Source organism: Lissotriton vulgaris, chromosome 7 (genome assembly GCF_964263255.1).
Source record: "Lissotriton vulgaris chromosome 7, aLisVul1.2, whole genome shotgun sequence".
Taxonomy (NCBI): domain Eukaryota; kingdom Metazoa; phylum Chordata; class Amphibia; order Caudata; family Salamandridae; genus Lissotriton; species Lissotriton vulgaris.
The window spans coordinates 346,459,076-346,482,390 of NC_141695.1; the positions used below are offsets into that span (position 1 = coordinate 346,459,076).

At 45.0% G+C, this 23,315-nt stretch overlaps 1 protein-coding gene across 1 annotated transcript in view; it reads right to left on the reverse strand.

The window, feature by feature from the left end:
- ALDH16A1 (aldehyde dehydrogenase 16 family member A1) overlaps positions 1-23,315 on the reverse strand; it is a 728,744-nt gene that overhangs the window by 518,040 nt on the left and 187,389 nt on the right. The window contains exons 6-8 of the mRNA XM_086930227.1: positions 9,675-9,859; positions 5,457-5,609; positions 3,635-3,832 (exon numbers count right to left, since the gene is read on the reverse strand). Of these exons, the coding sequence (XP_086786353.1) occupies positions 3,635-3,832; positions 5,457-5,609; positions 9,675-9,859 (536 nt within the window). The remainder of the gene's footprint in view (positions 1-3,634; positions 3,833-5,456; positions 5,610-9,674; positions 9,860-23,315) is intronic.

Below are 23,315 nucleotides of genomic sequence, written 5' to 3' on the forward strand. Positions count from 1 at the left end.
CGAACACTAGTGCTAACTGCCCTCCCCAGGGAAACTGTAGTATTTAGACCAACGTGCATAATATATTTGGCCATATGTTGTCCATCATGAATTGTTTGAGCCAGAGAAGTCTTAAGGTCTTCTGGGACTGCCAGCAAGATCTGGTTGGCCACATCCCACAGGCATGTGTACAGCAAGCCAGCATTCAAACAGCATAAACCAACCGTAATGCCAGATTGCTGGAGGAAATCATATGATTGCCGCAGTCTTCATGGAATTAACTGGTACTCATTTCATTTGGTGAGGCCCGAACCGCAAGGCTTCCTGCAATAGGATGCTTGGTAAGAAAAATCAGGTTTGTTATGAGCTAGGCTGTGACGCTTGGCGACCTACCCATTTCCTGGAGGACCGGAACAAGACTTTGACCAACTGGTCATCAATGTATACGTGAGGTCCTTCTTAAAAGGGAGTATGAACTAAGTAGCAGCTGGCCCAGGCTGCAAAATTTTATCAGGACTTTTGTTTTGGTTTCGACTGAGAGGAGCTGAAAATCCAGACTCTCAGCTGCCTCCCGCCTTCTTGAAATTTCATGCTTGCGCTTTGATTTTAACTTACCAGGGGACTACGCGCACACAAGAATGGCCTCGGAAGCAGGAATGAGTCCATGCCCATGACTTGGAGTAAAATTTGTTTTTCGGAATTTGTAGGTCTGATGAATTATGGTGTAGTACACCTGATCCACATCAGAAGGTACAGAAAGAAAAGGTACTCATGTCATGGAGCAGGGGTGGCACTTATATGCCCCTAGTGGTGCACAGGAGAACTGTAGATTCCTGTTTCAATTTATCACCTGGGGAGCCAGAGAAGAAAAAAGAAAGAAAAAGGCTTTACACAAAAGCTTCACCTTGTGAAAGCATTGTATCTCTAATTACACTCCTATGTGGCATAAGCTGTCCTGTGCACTGGCAGTTCTTTGCGTTGGCAGAGCTCTGCACATGTAGCCATTTTGACATAGAGTTTTCTGCATAGCGGTGCTTAAACAAATGTCCCTCAGAGCCATACAGAAAAATGCTTCCATCCTTGTAAGATGGCAGCCCAGCCAGGAAGCATGATGCTTTTCTGTGATGTAAACCCTGTGTATATGTGCCTAATACACAGAACGCCCTGTAAATGGCAAGCCGATACCCAGGTGCATTCTATGATCGCCCTGTACATTGGTAGCCCAGCACTGAGACTGCTCTATGCAAAGACTGCACCAGATGCAGCGTTGTCCTCTGTCAGCCTTACAGTTAGCCTTTCACTGCAGCAGTCCTGCAGGAAGCTGTGCATGCTGACAGGTATGCAGTACATTGTACTACTTGCTGTGCTGCTGAATGAAGAAAGCTTTCAACTCCTGTAGTGCTGTGCACAAGCAAGCTTGTTCACTTTGCAAGCTTTCTTCCAAGCTGGCAGTCTTCAGGCACTGTTCACTTTGGCCCTGAAGGTGGGCATGCAGTCCACTCCCGCACACCGATAGCCGGGGGTAGGGCGGATCCTGGATTCAGCCTTGCAGCTCGGCCTATGGCCCCTGTCTGAATCAAAGGCAGTTTGGTCCTCTGCCTACTTTCAGCCCTACGCAATGTTTGCTGGCAAATGGGGCTGCCAACCCTGAATATTGTGTGACATTCCTTTGCCATGACAACATGAAGGAGACTTTGTGCACTTCTAGTACTGTACATGCTCTAACCTACAAACATACACCCCTGGAATGTATCCAAGGTAAGGAACTAGAGGCTATGGGGCCTCAGGGGTGAGCTGGAGAGCTACCTGAGATTTCATTTTTTGATTATATAACCCTCATGATTCTACTCAACATAGAATCAGTTGCTGGACACACACAAAAATTTGACAGAATGCCCTCACAGGCCACCAGGTGTCATGCTTCATCATTGGACTACCCATGCTGATGCAGAGCGGGCCTTCACCTGGAGTCAGGGACTCGTTCTGCCTGTTCTGCAGTGTCCAACTTGAAGTCTTCCTTGTGATCTGCGCACTGCCAGCCCTGGACATAGCCAACCCTGAAGGTATTCTTGTGCATGGCTAGCCCTTGCACTGTAAGTGCCGTACAGTCTAACAGTGTAGAAGTTAACCTTGCTCTCTCCCAGCCCTGGGCAACACCGATCCCGCACACGGTCAACCCTGCACACAGCCAGCTACACACATAGGATACCTGTCCTGTGCTGTGCTTCCAGCATCGGCCTCAATAACACCAAGCCGTGATCTAAAGGAAATTATACAAAGAAACCAAGCTTTGTAGAAGTATAGCTGTAGAATAGACCCATGCCATGTGTCGTATTGCGCTGTCCAATTGGTGCCATTTGTAAGTCTAGTCTTCCACTGTAATAATCAACATTACTAACCCCGGATGCTGTTGTGGGCCTCAAAAGGCACAATTGGTTGTACATATCACACATGCATAGGACGTATTGGCAGCTATCGTAGAAGTGTTGCCCAAATGAGATTCGTTTATTCACATGAAGAGATGCAGCACAGCAGAACCAGAGCTCTGCTTTAGCAATACGTTTGTCTCCCATTTCACTAATAAATGTTTATTTTGTCTCTGCTGACCACGCGATGGGCTTGGGTACAGGGGGGATGGAGAGGCTGTGATCACAAGCAGTGATGCAACCCACAATTCAAAGGAAACGCCATGAAAGCTTTGAAGTAGACGACGAACTGGGCATTTGCCAATTAGGTCCCGGCGAGGCTGCTCAAAATGCACCACCAGGAATCTGTGGTACTGCGAGTGCAGGCAGTGTTTAATTCCTAAAAGAGTAAGTGCTGGTGTCCAAATGTTTCTAAGTAGCCTGCTGACACTGCTGCTGAATGATGGGGGTTACCAATTAGCAAGGTTGTCTAGTCTTTATTTCACTTCAAGCTTGTTTCATCTACCAATATACTCTCCCAGCCCCTCTATCTAACTCTTCCTGGTTCCTTTTCACTTCTGTTTTCTCCCTCTGTGTTTTTCCATTGTTCTCTTGCTCATTTTTAACCTCTTTGCAGCTTTCCTCTCTCTAGTTCTGGGTTAAATTCTGATGATTACAAATAAATCAAAGTCCCCAACAAAAGATTGCTAGTGGGCCCCACCTGCTACCACAGGCTCAAATTAAGCACTAGGTAAAGGACAACCTAGAAGCAAGGTTTCCCAAAGGGAATACAGGGAGGTGAACAGCTAGGTGCTTGTAATTTTATTCTGAAAAGGGCATGCTGTTTTAAAGATGATCTTGTTAGAGGTCATTGCACATACTTGTATTGTATATATGGATTGTTCTTCTCTTATTACCTGATCGGGAAGTATGCCTTGATTGTCTATTACATGCATGTACTTGGGTGTTTAACGGCGTTGGCAGCGTTGGCATGGCACATATTGGTATTATATACATTGATTGCTCTTCTCCCATTACTAGATCCATCCGATCTCAAATGTTAAGCGCTCTGAATCGCCCTGGGGTCATGCTCACGCCTCGCACTTTTTTGTAATCAATGTTCTTTGCCCACTATAGCACCTACCCTAATTGTGAAGCAGTCCGATACCAGCCTGGGTCAGGTTTGCGCTATACAACACTTTATAAACAAATAAAATAAAATAAATAAAAAGATGATTAAATAGACTTACCTCCGCCCCCTCGGCCTGTGCCTCCTCCACAAACTCTGTGATGGACTTTCTCTGAGTCTCATCCACCAGAGGGCCCATGTCCACCACTTTGTCCAGGCTGTCGCCCACCCTGAGATGCATCATACGCTGCTTCAGCCTGCGCAGGAGGTCTGGTGCAATGGATTCCTGCATTAGGAGCCGGGATCCCGCACTGCATACCTGGGAGTGAGAGGGGGTGAAGTCAGAGTAACAAATCGCTGAGCCACTGAAGGAACAACATTGCAGAGGCTCACACAATCAGGTACGAACCAGGGAGGCCCTGAGGACGTAGCACAATCAGACAGCACAAGACTGGAGGTGGTTATGAGAGGATGTTGTAGGACATTAGGACAAGAAGGCTCTGTGATCCAGCACAATCAAACAGGGCTGCACTGTGGACCCAGCACATTCAGACATGGCAGCATTATGGATCCAGTCGTGTCAGACACAGTGGAGCTATGATCTAGTACCATCAGGCAGGGCAGCACTGTGGATCCCGAACAATCCAACATGGTGGTATTGAGGATCCAGCACAGACAGGGCAGCACAGTGGGTCCAGCGCCACCAGACAGGGTGTCACTGGGGATCCATTACCATCAGACCAGATAAAACAGCACTAGCACTGTGGAGCCTGCACCACGAGAGGGGGCAAGACTGTGGATTAAGCACCATCAGATGAGGAGGCACTGTGAATACAGAGCAATCAGACACAGCAGCACTGTGAATCCACAACCAACAGACAAAGAAACACATTGGATCCGGCTCAGAGAGGGAGCCACTGTGGACCCAACAGCATCAGACGTGGCGGCACTGAGAATCATGTACCAATAAACAGGGCGGCACTGTGGATTCAGTAGAATCCAACAAGGTGGCACTGTGAATCCAGCACAATCAGACACTCTGGTTCCAGCATCATGAGATAAGGCCCCACTATGAATCCGGCATCATCAGATGTGGCGGCACTGTGGATCTACCACAATCAGACATGGTGGTGTTGGGAATCCAGGGCGGCACATTGGATCTAGCACACACAGGGAGGCATTGTGGATCCAGCCCAATCAGATAAGGCGGTACTTTGGATCCAGCTCAATCAGACAGAGCAGAACTATGGATCCAGCCTCGTCAGACAAGGCAGCATGTTGGATTCAGCACAAGAAAATAAGGAGACAGAGGGGAATTGACACAAACAACCAGGATCAAGAGTGGTCTTGGAGATTCAATACAAGTGGAAATCACATGGTTCAATAGAATAATGAATGAATATCTAGGGACACTCCACAAATCCGCACAGATTCAGATAAGCACTGAAGAGCCCCTATGATCAGCAAGATCCAGGGAGATACTGTGTATCAAGCACTGTTACACAGGCCCCAGGAAAGGACTATGTATTCGCTACCATTAGATACAACTCCACACCAGATTGTTAAGCAATGTAGAAAGAGATTAGTCTTGATGTGAACTATGAATGAGCTCACTCGAGGCCCTCATAATATTACCTCACAATGCTAAAAGAAAAAAACTGATTTCTGTGAGGTGCACCTTACTCACCCTTGGTAGCCTGGCTGGAACAGCAAGACTTTCCTCAGAGAAATGCATGTAGTACATGTGCTGAACTAACCAAGTCACAAATGTTAGAACGTACAAAAAGGTCCAAACCAAATTTGGTAAAAAGATGCGAGCTTAATAAGCAAAATGCTGCATCCATGCCTTGCAACCCCCTTGCTATCAAACCTAGGAATATGAAAGGGCTGGCTCAGAGCACAACGTTTTTATGATAACATTACAAGCACTCAGTGCCACCTACCTGTCCTTGGTTAAACCAGATCGCATCAACTAAGCCCTCCACAGCACTATCCAAATCTGCAGTATCGAACACCAGGAAGGGAGATTTGCCTCCAAGTTCAAGAGAGAGCTTCTTCCCTGTACCTGCAGTGGATTTCCGCAAGGTTCGACCCACCTGAGGGGAGAAAAAAAAATAGAACTTCGTCCAGAAATGTACATTTAGTAAAAAATTGATAATTAGCCTGCGAGAAATGCAGTCACTGCCTAAAATGTATGTATAACTTGGCCTGTTCAATCTGTTTAACATGAAAATTACCAAGATTGAGTGGGGTCTGGGCAAAGTAAGAGTTTTGTATTTGGATCAACATATGAATTTATAAGAGGTATGACCCATTCACCCTGGAGACTACATTGGCATTATTTATTTATTTAAACTTATAAGGCGCGCAGCTACCCGCAATGGGTTTCCCGGCGCCAAGGGATAGACTGGAGAGGAAAGAACTACAAAGCTTTAAAGAGTGAGACAACCAGAAAAAGACTGTTCTGAGAATTATTGCTGGAAAAGCCAAGTTTTTAATCCTTTGTGAAACCTGACAAGATCAGTTTCCAACTTCAGACAAACAGGCAAAGCATTCCAAGATTTGGTGCCCAGGTGAGAGAATGAGCGTCCGCCCATCTTCACCAGCCCAAATCTAGGAACGACAAAATCTCCTTTACCTGCAGATCTGAGAGTACGGCTAGGTGTGTAGCAATGAATAAGACTGAAGGTACCTGGGGGCAGAGCCCTGTTTTATCTTGAAGATATAACATAGAGCCTTAAATTTAATTCCATTCTTAATTTCTAGCCAATGCAAGTCGCAAAGGGCTGAGGATGCGGATGTTTTCCGGGGAACATTACGTAACAACCGTGCGGCCGCATTTTGAACAACCTGAAGTTTTTTCACAGTTGTCAAATTGGCACCAAGATACAGTACATTCCCGTAGTCCAGGCGAGATGTTATTAAACTAATCAACAACACCAGTCCTAGTTCTTATGGCAATATTCATTTACTGGACTGTAAACATCCATGGTCGAAATTCGTTATCCAAGGGATCTCTTTAGTCTCAAGATAATCCTAAAATGTTTCAATCTACTGCCTCTTTAAAACAACAACCTCTCTGATATGTAGACAGTACAGCACAAACAAAAAATGTGTGAAAAGCGAGATGGCACCTCACGGGCGCACCACCAATGGGGCCCCTGGTTGGTACTCACCAGGATGGCCCTGTTCTCATCATCGGTGCCATCAAGCTAAAACAAAAACGTGTCTCGAACCCCAAAAATAAAAAGGACAGTGGATGGTGCAGTGGACACAACTTATATGTGACACAACTAACAACATGTAACACTGTACATGTACATGTAACACTTAACATATAAGTCACTGTGCAACTAGGACAATAAACTTTACTTTCGTTCCTTTCTTTGTTGCAAAACAGTGAACACACATATACTAAAAAAGGAGAGAGTAAATACTACCTATCGATTCACTCTCTACTTACAGCTGTAAGTAGAGAGTGAATCAATAGGTAGTATTTACTCTCTCCTTTTTTAGTATATGTATATTTACAGCTGTAAGTAGAGAGTGAATCGATAGGTAGTATTTACTCTCTCCTTTTTTAGTATATGTGTGTTCACTGTTTTGCAACAAAGAAAGGAACGAAAGTAAAGTTTATTGTCCTAGTTGCACAGTGACTTATATGTTAAGTGTTACATGTTGTTAGTTGTGTCACATATAAGTTGTGTCCACTGCACCATCCACTGTCCTTTTTATTTTTGGGGTTCGAGACACGTTTTTGTTTTAGCTTGATGGCACCGATGATGAGAACAGGGCCATCCTGGTGAGTACCAACCAGGGGCCCCATTGGTGGTGCGCCCGTGAGGTGCCATCTCGCTTTTCACACATTTTTTGTTTGTGCTGTACTGTCTACATATCAGAGAGGTTGTTGTTTTAAAGAGGCAGTAGATTGAAACATCTTAGGATTATCTTGAGACTAAAGAGATCCCTTGGATAACGAATTTCGACCATGGATGTTTACAGTCCAGTAAATGAATATTGCCATAAGAACTAGGACTGGTGTTGTTGATTAGCTTACAGAGTGGAGGGCGTCCTAGTTCTGTTTGTCTTTCCCTCTAGACTCCTATTTTTGTAGTGAGATGTTATTAAAGCCTGGACCACCGTCCTTTGAGTGGAAACCGGAAGCATCCACAAGATTTTTTGGAGCCATTTTAATGTGGCAAAATAAATGGCAGCCACCTTTACGGCCTGTTGTCGCATAGTGATCTTTTCATCAATTAAAAATCCGAGATTGCGAACCTGGGCTTCGGGGTAGGACCCATACTCTCGGGCCAATGTTGGGGGCCCCAGAGATCTTTGTCCTTACCCAAGATCACAATCTCGGTTTTATCGCCATTTAACCTGAGGAAGTTTGCCTGCATCCATCTTGCCACTTGGGACAAACCCAATTTAAGAGCCGAAATATTGCTGCCTTCCCTTTTAGATAAAGAGAAAATAATTTGTGTATCATCGGCGTACGAGAATAAAGTTAAGCCAGCTTCTTCCACAATGGTGGCCAGGGGTCTAATATAGATGTTAAAAAGTAATGGACTAAGGATAGACCCCTGGGGAACACCGTACGCCGATGCACACATTTTAGAAGATGCTTTGGCAGAAAAAACCTGGAAGGTACGCCCACTCAAAAAAGAGGCTATCCAAGTTAGGGCAGAACCCCCAACTCCCAAAGATTGGAGGGATGAGAGAAGAATGGAATGAGACACGGTATCGAACGCAGAGCTTAAATCCAACAGGATAAGCGCCGATGTCTCCCCGCGATCTATACCGTGTCTCAGATTCTCAGTAACCCCCAAGAGAGTAGTTTCAGTAGAGTGGTGGACCCTGAAACCAGATTGTGATGGATGCAGGTAGCTCGAACTCTCTACCAGATGGGATAGTTGGGAATCAACGTGCCTCTCTAAGATTTTAGAAAAAATAGGCAGCAACGAGATGGGCCTATAATTGGATAGGTTTGAAACATCCGCACCTGCCTTTTTCAGCAAGGGAACGACCATCGCGTGTTTCCACTTCTGTGGAACACAAGATTCTGTCAATGAGGTATTCATAAGTTTCATCAGTACGTGACGGGAGTTTAAATCAAGCTGTTTTAAAATTTTTGCCGGAAGAGGGTCACAGGGAGAGCCAGATTTGATGCTCTTAAGACAATTGGCGAAGGAGACATCATCAAAGGGCAGCCACTCAGAAAGTTTAGTTATCATAGGTGGTTGACAGTCTTGGGCTGGCACAGGAGTAGAAGGTAAATCAACGCTCAAAGGACTGATACCCAACGAGTCGTAGATCCGTTCTACCTTGGTGATAAAGAACTCAGCAATTGAGTTACACTGTTCCTCATTCAAAGCTGGAGGGGCTGGGATGGAATCTGCTCCAGTTAGTTTTTGCACCACAGAAAATAATGTGCGTGGGCAATTCTGGCCATGTGAGATGGTATTGCCGATATGAGTAGCTCTTGCGGTCTTACATTGTTTATGGTAGTCTCTAAGAGCTACCTTGTATGCCATCTTACGAGAGGGAGAATAAGAACGCCTCCATTGTTTCTCAAGTACCTTGCATTTGGATTTCGTAGTTTTTAAATTCTCCGAAAACCAAGCTGCAGGATGAAGATGGGACAAGACATGTAAGGGCGCAAGAGGAACGAGTTTATTCACAGCAGTAGTCAGCCAATCGGAGACTGCTGCTTCCGATACCAAAAAAGATGAATTAACATTTGGTGATGGGTTAGATAGGTACTTATTAAACTCAATGATGTTAAGTTTACCCCAACAACGTGATTTTTCACCCAGTTCGGCATCAAATGTTATGTTCGTAGTACACAAGAGAGAAAATTTGACTGCCATATGATCCGACCATTCCAAAGGACGGGCGGCCGATTCACAGTCATACGCAAGATTAGACAAAACAGGGTCCAACAAGTGCCCTGCCGAATGAGTGGATCCAGAATTGCATAGTAAGATGTTAAGCGCTTCTAAGTCCGCTAGAAAAGTTTTGCTAGTTGGGTATAGGGGGTCTTCCAGATGTAACTTCAGGTCCCCCAGAATAGTCAAATTTGCGGCTTTTAGGATCAATGGGGCAATGATTTCCGAAAAAGATGTTACCTAAGCATTCATGTTTTAGCATCTCTCACTTACCTCCGTAGAGCCGGTGAAGGCTACCTTTGCCACATCTGGGTGGGTGGCTAATTTACTCCCAAATGATCCATTGCCTGTAACCACATTGAAAACTCCTGGTGGTAGCCCAGCCTCAGTACAAATCTCTGCCAAGAGAAGTGCAGTCAAACGCGTGTATGTGGCAGGCTTCAGGACAACAGTGTTTCCTGCAGAAGCAAGGTGGAAATGGGGATCAGCTCAAAGAAGGCAAAAAACAAGCAAGAAACTGAGGAGTAGATCTCATGCCATCTATCAACTAGATTCCAGTGAAGGAGATAGATTCACGTCTCCGTCACTGCCAGAACGACCAGTCCTCTGAACAGCATAATGCTACAATTTGATCTCTGCCTCTTTAAGATAATGTCGTGGGGCTGTGCCTTGCATTTACACTATGTTAAGTTGACATGAGCTTATTAGAAGTTTAAACGCCATTTTTCCTTTCTGCTGCCTTTTGCACACGGCACATTATAATAAATGTTTAGAGTCTAGCAGAGTGTTTTGCTTCACACAAGAATAATATGGTTTTCTATATTAGCAGCCTTGCTTGGGAAGCTTTGTCTGAACAGTGAGTGCCGAGGCCTTCAAGGTTATTTCAACACTGAGGTTGCTGTTCGGACTGATCAGCGCACATTCTAGACATAACATATATGCCGCTGTGGCCACCTCTGATTTTGGCGCGTTTAATAATGCACTGCGCAGGCATGATCAGACACACTTGGAGAACATTTCCATGCTGAGAGCTGGTGCAGAATCTGATGTGATCCATTTCTGCTAAGTACCAGAGGTATGGGCCCGCCCTTGTAATCCCAAGAGACCTTCTGTACATATAAAATAACCTAATAGCAAGATAGGGTGAAATATAGGTATATTTTAAACCTGTTTCCATTTAGCATTATAACATGCTTTCTCCCTTTGTATTTTATGGAATAGTAACTATGCTGATAATCTTGTTGCTTATAATATGCCTGCTTGTACTAGCTAAGATATTGCGCATGAGAACACGGCATTATAAATAAATATTTCAAACATGCACGTGTCTTCTTTTACTCCCTTTTTTGGACTGGTATGAGAGTATAACGAAAGAGTGTTCATGTGTTCCACATTGCCTGAGGTAATCTAAGTTCCATGTTCTGAGTTATCTAATCATTGGTGTTATGTAAGAGCCAATGAGACACTGATGCTAGTCTGGTAATAGGATATTGGGTATTAAGGTGAGTTTTGGCACACCCTAATTCACTGAGGTTCCAAGTCTCTATGCACAGTTCTGTGTAGGAGCAGAATCCCTGCGACTAGAAGGTAGATTCTTAGATCAACTTCTACCACCTAATTTTTCGGCTTGGCACAGCTATCTTCTACAGCAGGACAACCAGTGAAGGAGGCCAGCATTGGATGACAGAAATGGGATACAGCATGGAGCACTGTATAGGAGCTATTGACTAATCAAGGAGAAGAAAAGTTTCTGCACAAACTGCGACGAAAATAGGGGAGGTTAGGTGGGATGCTGAGAAGGGAGAGCAAAGAGGTAGATGGCATTCTGTTATATTTAAAAAAGGTAACTGTTAAAGGGGGTTACTTTTTGTGATAGATACCCCCCACTCCCTAAAACAAAGATCTTTGTGTAAGGACAACAAGAAATAGTTTGCATGATCTGGTGCTTTTCCTTCCGATATACCAAAAAAGCTCTACTAGTTTGACAAGCTAGCCTGGCTGATGAGGGGTGATACCAGAAACGGGTCCTAGGATGCTTGTTTCCAGTCCTGGGCTGCAAGTTCGGGCTGAATTGTTCTCATGGGGAGCAGAGTCAAGACTGATTTGCATATGGCTGGGTCCAAACAGGGGTGGAGTGGTGAGCAAAGAAAATATGGATGAAAACCAGATCTGTAATGGGGGGTGAATGTTTGATGGGATCAGCATTTAGTCCATTATCTCTACTTTTTGCTTTTGTCGCACTAAGTGGGAATGGTATGCCCAGATTTGGGTCACGTGCTCACTTTTTTACTGGATTCAAGCTAGCCTGGCAGATGAGGTGTGATACTCCGAAACCGATCCCAGGATGCTTGTTTCCCGTCCACAGAGGACCTTGCCTGGCAGCTCCGACTGGACTGTTTCCATGAGGAGCAGAGTCAAGACTGATTTGCACATGGCTGAGTCCAAACAGGCGTGGTGTAGTGAGCAAAAAAACAATGGATTACACTCAGATGTGTGGCTGGGCGGGGTGAATGTTTAATTGGTTCAGCATTCAGTCCATCATCAGCCGTCATTGTGTGTGACAAAGAAGCACATGAGTGTCACAGCTGATGGGCCAAAGATTTCTCATGGTGCAGAATGCTTAACAGAACCTGGGACACAAGCAGAAGAGGCACAGACCCTAATTTTTGTAATCTCATACAAACCACTTCAGCGGCTTGTCACAGAAAGCACTGTATCCAATATTACACAAAGTGTTCTTTGGGTCAACTCCTTGCTCACGTCAGGATGGCTTCCTAGTCTATCTCAATTACTGGCTCTTTATTGGCTGACCTTCTTGTGTTTGTCAAGCCCCAGAACCATTTTTTCTATAATCTTCCTTTTGATTTGACAAAGAAGGTCCTTCCACGGCTGACGGAAAGGGAACTACTTTTTTTCTCACTTTAATTTCTTATTTAGCACTCCCAAGAACATGTCCTGATGCTTCCACTGTTTTATCAGTATGAGCACACTCGCACTCTTTCCCAATACCTCCAAACCTGCCTTACCCAGTGTCATCCCCCTCAGTTATGCTTACAGTTTGCTATGTTCCACATGGTAGGCTTGGAATGCCCTGGATATTGTCAAGAAGTCCTAAATCTCTGCCACTTTGTCTCTCCACTTACTCTATCTCCCAGTACTCTTCCAAGACACACCAGGTGCTGACTGGGGTGTGCGATGATGCCCTGGATGGGATGTTGTCCTGTAGAATCTTCCTATGCATCCTTTCCACCGTCTTCCCTACTTACACTGCGGTCCCTCTCCAAAAGACCCACTGCCAATAGCTTTACCAATTCCAACTGCTTTTAAAAACGACTAGCATGGCAAAGAGAATGGTGGCAACTGGACATGTTTAAAGTACAGAAAATATTGTTTTGGTGGCCCCCATGTTGCATAATGCAATGTGATGTAGCAAGACGCCTCCACGTTCTGTCGCCTTCAGAAGCCAAGGTTTAGGCATAACGTTTTCAGTAGCAATTGAAAAATCATCTGCAGCATTTCCAATCCCAGAGGTGATTATAAGTTTTAGTTCATTCTGCACCCCATGGGCGTTACTTAGCCTTCCAGGCCAAGATTTTGCCTAATCATAGGTATTTTGGCAAATATTCTGCAGACTTACTGTTTAGTTTTCAAACAGAATTAATCTAACTTTGCTACAGTCAACAGCACCTAAACCTTGCCCTCAGCTGGATTTATTGTGACTTCATGCAAATTCCAATTATTTTTGTAGTTGCAAAAAGCAGCTAGTTTTCTTCTTTTTAGCCAGCACTGATAATCAAACCCAGTACAAATAAGCTTCGAAGACATCCCATGCTACCACCCCAAACGGACCTTCATTAGTCTCGAAGAATGCATATACCAGCTACTGGTAGACACATAACAGAAAGGTTTTTCCTAATAATGGTCTATCGCTATACCACTCTGCTGGGGTATTCCAAGACCTTCTTCTTTTCACTCTCTCCTCTCTCTTTCCTCCACTCATGTATGCTCCATGTAAATATATATTTTTTTATATACAATAAAAAATTACAGAAAAAAAAAGAACGCATTTGACTACATGTATAAGAGTGTCCGCAGTGCCAGTGATATAATTGTACAGTCTTTGTAGATTAATAATTGTGTAACATAAAAGTTATGTAGGTATCTATGTATGTAAATTAAATCTTTTTTAAAAATAGTTTTTAATGTCAAAAATAAGTACACATACAGTCCAGCCAGATATACATACACAAAGCATCATCATTATTATACAAATGCAGAGAAAACAGAAAACAAGAAAGAAAATAAGAACTAAAACCCAAAGACCAAAAACCCGCATTGACTGGATTTCTTCTAAGCCCTTTCCAATCTATATGTTAATATAGCCATTATATCGATTGATGGCTTTAAGCAGATGTTTTAGAGCTCTTCCAAATCGCCCCAGACTGACCTATATTTTTGCAGCGCTTGAACTCCCCCAGCTTTAGCCAGTGCCCTTTCCCTTTCCCAGGTTTCTTTAAGAATTAGTCACCATTCCATCTCCGTAGGGGGTTTAGGGGAGATCTAAGCTCCAGCTATCGCCAACCAGGCAGCAACCAGCATAATTGCCAATATAGGCCCATTCCACTCACAATCATCCTTATATCCTAACATCCTCTGAAAGGAAAAAAAATAAGTACACTCAATTTCTATAGCATGAAAAGGCAGAGGAGCACTGAACACGGTCAAAGTCGGCTTTGACTTCTCTACTTTTTAAGTGGATGTGTTAAGATGTGCTTTTTCCAAATATCAACTCACCAGGTACACAGGCTGATGTTCTAACACTCATGCCCCTTTCTTAAAAACGTTCTTGCCAAAGATGTACAAGAATAACAGTCCAAGGGGTATGTGCAACATTCTAATATCCCCCTAAGTTGAAAGACAAAGGGACAATTGATAACTCCAGAATTAACTCTTGAACTGGGCTTGGACCATCCACATCTGGGCACACTAATTACTCCCCATGAATTCCTGAGCCTAATGCACAATCTTCTTAATTGGCTCTCTCCCTTAAGTACGTTAGAGGACTTTTTTCACAATCATGTCATGTTTTCGGTGAACTGGACATGTAACTACTTCTCCCAGGCGTGAGGCACTGGAGCCAAGTCAGTATCAATCAAGAGTACAGCAGAGCTAACCACACACCAGGCTGAGCCTGACTCACTAGAGGCACTGTGGCTTCAAAACATTAAAATGGACACATGAGCCAGGGACCAGCCTTGATGGAATCCTCTTGCCTATGAGCCAGAAAGACGAGAAGCAGGGGTCAGTGAAAGCGACACACTGTAAAAGAACGCAAAGACCATCCTTGCGCACCCTCCGCTTTCTTTGGGTGATACTAGATCAGCTACTCAAGAGTTCAACAAAGACACCAACAGAATGAGAACCTGTCCAAAGACAGATAACATAGAGAAGGGAACCCCTTGTTCATAATGTTCTCAAGCTTGAGTCAGCCTCCAAGAGAGCAATACATTGATAAAACACCTAGGAAAAAAGTTGTTTTTTTAAAGAACGTGATTACTTTGGGTTTAGAATGTATGTGTGTGACAAAGATGGTATGTGACCAAAAGTTGGGGGACCCATCGTACTTTCAGATGTGAAAGAGTTCCTAATGCACTACAAGGGAAACACTTCTTAAACGGTGGAAGGATACACCAAAAAGCTGATATTTATTTCTATATTTATAAAGTTTTATATAGCGCAAACTTGACCCAAGAGGGTATCAGAGCGCTTTACATTAAGGATCATTGCATAACAAGATACATCAGATACAAGAGCATAGAAAGGTACAGTATACATAAACAATGTTTCAATAATTCGTAGGAGGGAGGGGAGGAAGGAGGAACAATGCCCAATGTCCGACTGGGTAGGTGACGGTTAAGGGGGAAAACCAGGGCCAGGCTCCTCATTAGCTGTCAAGCAGCTCCACTGGTCATCAGCCACGTTGCTCAGGTCTCAGCGATCAGGAAAAAACAGTTTTAGTTTATTTGAATTTGCGAAGGTTATATAGCGCTACCTAGACCCAGAGGTATCAGAGCACATAACCAGGGTAACGTTGCATCAGAAGGTACATCAAAGGATTATAAAACGCTGGCTAGACCCGTAGGTATCAGAGCGCTATAGGAGAGGAACATTGCGTTACAAATAACATTAGTTACAATAGCATAGTAAGGTACAGTAAACAAAACGTGGTTGAGAGAATTTATAGGAAAGGAGGGGAGGAAAGGAGCCATAGCAGACAGGAAGAACTGTGTCCAATGTCCGAAGAGACAAATAGAGAGGGCAAGGGAAGAGGTGGATTGAGAAGGGAGAGGAGGAGGGCAAAGACAGAAAAGAGATAAAGGGTAAGTCAGCCCAAAGACCGAGTGGGTTGGTGATGGCCAGGGAGATAATCCAAGGCCAGTCTCCTCTATACCTCTCTAGATAGCTCCAACGGGCATCGTGAGCCCTCTCCAAATTGTTTTAGAAGAGCAGTGACGAAAGCTCTATAAGACAGCCTAACCAGACTTGGTAAAAAATTAAGAGTAATCACAGCATATTGTTATGAAGTATAATACTGTTCCTTAAATCTGCAGACAATCACAATCTAAGCATTAAATAAGATTAAAGACGGATCTCCTAAGAAAACACAGCAAGACCACCAAGGACTCGTAGGCTCTCATTACGATGGGTCGGAAAGGGTCCGACCAGTATTGTCCTTCTTAGAGCTAACAGTTTCAGGGGAAGTCTTGAAGACGACACATCGGTCTTCAAGGCAACCTCGCCGGCTTAAGCCTTGGGCCTTGCCCAACTGAAGTACTTTAGCTGACATTAAAAAAAAAATATGTCCGAAGGTAAAAACTTTAACTGGGGTGGCCTGCCTTGTGTGTCCGACTGCCGATCCTTCGTGGTCAGCATGAATTCATGTGCAGATCTTGGTGAAAAGCAAACGGTTACTTCTGATTGGTGGTTTAATTTTTCTAGGTGCTTTATGCCTAACAACTTTAAACATCCATATCTCTGGTTACACTTATGAGATTTTGAAGATTTAGAACAGGGTGTTTTTTGATAATTAACTTCCTCTCTCTTTTTATTAATTGTTTTGGGAATGTTATATTGTTATCTCCCTTACTTTAAAACTGGTGGCACTACTCGAACTTAATACACATTTCTCAGGGGAATTGTTTCTGCTTGTGCCCTAGCTATTGGGTTCAGCAAAGATTATCTGCCACTTAACCAGGGTGTTTTAAGAACATAGAGCCCCCATCCCTAATAATTGACCCAAACTCGGATGAGTTTCATCACAACAAATGATACACAAGCTTGGTACCATGCACAAAATGCGTACTACACATTCTGACAATTGCCACACACATCTTGCACACCATCACTGATCTAAATGTAATGTACGGGAAAGACAGACATAGCTCTGAAGTCTGGCTGTGGTGCTCATTCATTCGGAGGCAGGCTTCCAGCCTCACAGAGGGACTATGCACGTGGTGGTTCTGTAAGCTGCATGTTATCAAGAACCCTTAACGTCCTCTACAATCACTATCACCTACTTACTGCTCTGAAAAACAGCAATTAATTTCAGTTTACCATCTGCTCCAGATACACACAGAGCTGCCTTTTGACTGAAGATGCAATTGTCGAGAGGGCTGGACCAGCCTGATCTGAAAGATTCATTCTCACTGCGGGTATTGGGACAGTCCAGCATGACGTAAGTCACCTGGCAGTCTCTAGTCACCGCAGCGACTTTCAGCAGTATTAAGAAGACACGGTAATGAATAGACATTTGGGCCAGATTAGGATTAGTCCAGCCGTATCTGATCTTGGACAGCGGAGGTGGATATTAATTCCCATCTGGCTGAAGCGCTGGTCACATAAGTGACCTTAATCTGGTCTGATGAGTGCCGGGCCTCGTCATGCTCTAGGGCGCGCGCGTCTAGAGAGGCAGAGATTGGGCTCGTAATCTGGTTACAAGGTCGAGGACGTGATGGCTCGCAGGGACGGCTGGTGACATTTGAAAGTGGTAGGGCATAATAGCTATTGATGAGTGTTGCATCGCGCAAGTGAAGTTAGCGAGTACGGCTGTCATAAAGAGGGTTCGGAGGGGGGGGGGGGGGGGGCGGGGTTCTCCCCAGAGAAAAGTATGAAAAAAGAGTGGGAAACGTGTATTTTAAAGCAAATTTGACGAAGCAAGATGGACCTTGCACAATAAAGCAGGACAGAAACATCTTGGAACCAACATCAAAGGTGGACAAGAGAGAAACATCCCCTCTTGTTTGCATGTGAAAACAGCATTTGGTGGGTAACTGTGTGGCGGATGCTTATGCAGTAGGTGCTCATTTGAACACCCCGTTGTCAGTTCGTGCGTTCAGGGCTTTAAGTGGGATGAAAAAACTGGGGGGTCTGCAGTTAGCCAAGTGGACTGCGCTCCTTCGAATTGTTAACACATGCAGTCAGACTAGCGCTCTGTCTCTGAGGTATGTACACCAGTGCCCAGCGGAGGCCCGTGGATTCCGATTCACATGACCCACATTACCAAAAGGAAACGCAACGTCTAATTGGTCGGGCGGAGGGAGGCGTATGTAGATTTGATTTTTAAAGGAGAGTAGACACAGAAAAATTGGTAAGACTGACACACAATAAATCATCAATGAATTTATTCTTACTTTTTTCACCTCGTTTTTAATTTTTTTAACCAGGCTGCCAGGAAGCTGGGCCAGAGAGGACCAAACTGGAACAAAGAGAAACTGAGTATAAATATTGGGGCCCAGACCACAGAACTTTAGAACTCGCTTGGATCAAGAACCTGCCAAGAAGAAGAGCTGGAAGAACTGCCAGGATGAGTACTGCCCGTTTGCTGTTGCTTCTTCTGGCTTGGGCAATGAAAGGACTGGGCTGAACTTTCTTCGCTTGTTGCCGAGTATCTCCAAGGGCTTGAAACAGAGCTTACCTTTTGTTCATGACGTCTCAGGGACAACAAAGACTTCACTTACCTCTGGGTACCGCCTCTGGAACATGGGGTTTCAGTTGCCACAGAGAGGGAAAGCAGCTGACACCGTCACCAACACCGTTGCTGGCCCAGTGTCCTGCAGGCACTGCAGAAGGCACTGCTGCACTTCGCACCGCAACCCTGGTCTCACAGACGATGAAGTCTTCCACTGCCACCAAGCCGCTGCTTGCACCACACTCCGCACAGCTTCGCTTCACTCCGCCGCCCTGGTCTTACCGCCGACATAGCTGCCAGCTGACCTCAAAACTCGTGATCGCACCGTGGTTTGGGGTCACCACTCGAAAAGTACACAACTTCCCATCCCACAGCGTAACTTGAGCTGACCAACGCCAGCTTCCATCAACTATTCAGAAAAGGGGGTGGTGATGGACAGAGTATCTGAATTAAGCAGAACACTCCTACCCAGTCAACAGATCAGGGCTTGATCATCACCGTTTTTTAGTTCACTGCACCATCCCAGCTCAGAACCTGGCTACGTGCAAATTAGTCTGTCCCTGGCCCAGTGCATCATGGGAACAGGGCAGACCAAACTACCAAGCCAATTCTTTTACTGGAAAGGAAACAAGCTTACAGAGACCGGTTTCTGGCATTACAGCCGTCTTCGGCCCGGCTTGCTTGAATCCTGATGGTGCAGTGAGCAAGGGACTCATGTCTGAGCATACCCTTCCACGCTTATGGTGGATAAAACGATTCAGAAAAGGGGGTGGTGATGGACAGAGTATCTGAATTAAGCAGAACACTCCTACCCAGACACGAACATCGGCCGCACTGATGCAGTTGGCCGGGACTGTTGGATTCTGTTTTCAGCACTGCTGTAGCCCAGGACAGAGCTACAGATTTCAAGGAACTGCACTTTTAAGTTAATCTTGCCAAGTGTATATTTTTGGATTACTGTATGTTGGTCTTTCATCGTTTTGGTCTTGTTTGCAAAGATAAATATTGGTTATTTTTCTGATCTGCTGTGGTGTCCGTTTGTAGCATTTTCACTACATTACTGTAAATTACGTGCAAATGCTTGACATACTGACTCTGAGATAAGCCTGACTGCTCGTGCCAAGCTACCAAGGGGTTTTTCCAGTAGCGTATCACCCTTATCCAGACTATTTGGACAAAGGTGCAAACAAGTGGCCTGCACTCCTTCGAATCACAAACATGCATTCAGACTGGCACTCTGTCTCTGAGGTATGTCACCAGTGCCCAGCGGAGGCCCGTGGTTTCAGATTCACATGACACACATTTTCAAAAGGAAACGTGGCGTATAAAAGGGAGGGGGGGGGGGGGAGGCGCGTATATTTGATTTTTAAACACGGGAAAGTAGACACGGAGAAGCAACTGACACACCATAAATCACCAATGAACTTAATCTTATGTTATTTTACCTAATTTTTATAGTTTTTTTTAACTAGGCTTAAGATCTCTCCGACTCAGAGTGCCACTGCCAGAGCCTCACCCACTGCTGCGGTTAGTTTCACCATTTTGGCCTGTGACTGCGATAAATGGTCAGGTGCTGCAGTGCAGAGTTAAGCAGTTTGTTGATGCTGCTCTCCTCCATCACTCTGCGTGCGCTGCACACAAAAAGGGAGGAGGAGAACAAGGTACAGAAATGGCCAATCACTGCATGTCTTCATAATAAAGCCATGCAGTGACTGGCCACTGTAACAGCGAGGACCTGAATTCCTCTTTCCCACCACCATGCTGTCTTAGTAGGAGTCGTCGGACTGCAGGATAGGCCTAGTAACGGTCAGACTCCTAACCCAATCCAGGTGCTGTTCAAAACATAAGACCAGCTCCAGGATTGGCTTGGTCCGCGAAACCCAGTGTTCATCAGGAGCCCCGAGGGCTGCGGCTGTGATGGGGCAATAATGGCCTCTCTGATCCATTACGCATAAGGACCCTCAGTTGACCCTGCAAGATCATTTGCATCAACTCTCTGCTAGTGCAGTTCAAATTTTAGTCTGAATCACGGTCCTCTCTCTCTCTTTTAGTGGCTGAGGCCATAGCTTTAAGCTTCACCCTGATCACAGCCTTTTACATATCTCAGGGAGTGTCTTTTGTAGCATTCAATGCTATGCAACAATCTTATCACTTATGAGATTTTAGACATATTTACAGTGTCCATTAAAAGATACCTGCCAATTCTCCAACATTGTTCTCTTGGGAAGAAGGAGGGTGTACCGGTCCTTGATCGCCACCCACACTGGTGTGTGACTGGAAAGAGCATTTGCCCAATGACAGCATTCCTAACATTCTGCACTGTTTGCCTGGGGACAAATATCATGACTAATATAGATTATGTGCGGTAAACGGCTGAATAAAATTAGATTCCCCCCACTCCCCCCCCCCCACCCCGAGTGTCGTCCTCCAAGTCTGTAAGGCCCAGTTATTGCACTTTATTTCTTTTCACCAGATATACTCCTAAACGTCCTCTCGTTGTGTGAACCCGTCCATGCCTTCACTCATCACTAGGTTAAAGTCTCCAACCAGGACACAGGTTCCCCGAGAGAGCCCCATTAGTTTCTAGACACGGTTTCCCAGAAAGAAGTTCTACTCCTCGTTTGGTGCATAGCCACAATATGTCTTTTCAATCTGATAGAGTCCTTGTTTTCAACCTCTTTTTTCTCTCTCAGACGCTTGACCGATCCCATTGGCTTGACTGAACTTGTTTACTGCCCTAGAGAAGTTGGCCTTTATCTACTTGGGAGAGGATACAATTATTAGGAAAACCCCCTTGGTTTATTTAGTGTTGTTCCCAGTGCCTTAAGGCCCCCTTGAATTGTCTGCACACAGTGGTCTTTGTCACTTACTTGAAAGTTCATGCCCCAAAGGAATGTCTATCAAAAGTGTATGCCTGTGAGGGTATCAAACAATAGTTTCAATGTTTTTCATTCCATCAGAGTGACCCGTGAGAAGTCTGCAGAAAAATGATTATGCCCTTACGGATCATCAATGAGCAGGTCAGGCCTTCCACAGAATCTTTTCCTTCCCCAATCTACAGACCCCCAGGACCATGCACCAACTTCACAGACACCACCCCAGAATGTGTTGCACCACCCAGCCTCAACACTAGCAATTACATCCTTCTCGAAGAAGTGAACTTCCACCTACAAGACCACCCCCACCCCAACTCAACAGTACTCATTGAAGATCTTGGAAGCCTGGGCCTCACTCATGTTGCCGGACACTTACTGTATCCAAATTTCACCACCTTTGACAACAAAGGAGTTGATGAGCTCACACCAGTCTACTGGACAGATCCCACCCTCGTCAAGTTTAGCATCCACACCCCAGGCCACTGCTCACGCACCACCACATGACAAGCCCTCTGAAACTGGAACTGCATCACTAAGCTAAACTTGAACTCTCTCTCTCAACACCCACAAACCAAATACAGCAACAGCTACCCCAAAGTGATAAAGAATTCCCACAATTGGATCAGATACTGTGTCTACTCTCTGTCCCTCCCTAGAACACAGAAACAGAAAAAGATCTAGAACACCACCACCCCCTTCCCCGGTCAGTTGGTACTGGAGAAACTTAGACTGATGAAATGCCTCTGCAAACACTGGTGCACAAAAGGAGAATGTGCCAGAACAATGCAAACTGGAACACGTTCAAATCCACCCTGAGATGCTATCACCAAATGCACCACTCTAGCCGACCAAATCGATACCAGCACCATCAGAAGCAAAGAAACAGTCAGTATTGTGAAGGATTTCACCTCACAGAGGCCGCCACCAACTCGATCACCCCCTCGCAGGACAGCTGCAACAATCACTCTTAATTCTTCAGCAACAAAAGCACCACCATTTACAGCAACTTCAACCCACAATCAGAACCGACAGACCTCACCAACACCTCCTGCACTTATCCAGGGAACCAATAATAATCACATGGTTCATCATCAGAAGAAATCACTACTACTATGAAGTCCATCCACTCAGGAGCACCTGCCTACCATCCCTACTTCAGCGGAATGCAAAACATTAGCACTTTGCTCACACCCATTCTGAATGATTCCACCTCTTCAACAACCTTCCCTGATGCTTGGAAACACGCATCTGCCCCATCCTTGCTGAAGAAACCCTCTGCAGCACCATAAATGATCGCGAACTATAGACTGATCTACCTGCTACCATTGCCAGCCAAATTCTTAGAAAAAGAAATCAACAGACGCCTCATCATACACAAACTACCACCAACTGCTCAATACAGCTCAGTCTGGGTTCAGACCAAACCACAGCACAGAAGCTGCCACGGATGACATTTGAATGACACTGGATGGAGAGGCCATGGCAGCCCTCACCGTTTTGGACCTTTTTGCAGCATTTGACACAGTCTCCCATCCCATCTTCATACAATGTCTACACAACATCGGAATCCAAAGAGATGTACTCTGATAGCTGTGCTCCTTCATGACTGGAAGGACCCAGTCAGTCAGCCTGGCACCATACACCTCAGATGCCCACAATCTGGTCTGATGAGTTCCACAAGGATCCTCCCCGAGACGGTCCTTCAGGCATATATGAACCCTCGATAAATATCATCCACTTTCATAATATCAAAGTACACTCCTACGCCGAGGACATTCAACTCCCTCATGGAAAAAGACACCCAGTACCCAGATCAAGTTCAGTGCCTGCATGACTGAAATCGCCCACTCAATGAAGAGCAACTGTCTGAAGGTGAACACCAACAAGACCGAAATCGTGATTTTCAGGAAGAGCACTTAACAGTGGATCTCTAACTGGCGGCCAACAGAGGTCGGACAGACTCCCACCCAAACAACCCACACCAAAAACGTTAAATTCAGCAGCAACAGCAAACTCAACCAACATCCAAAGCAATGTTGACACTGCCTCATGATTCCATACCCTGTAGAT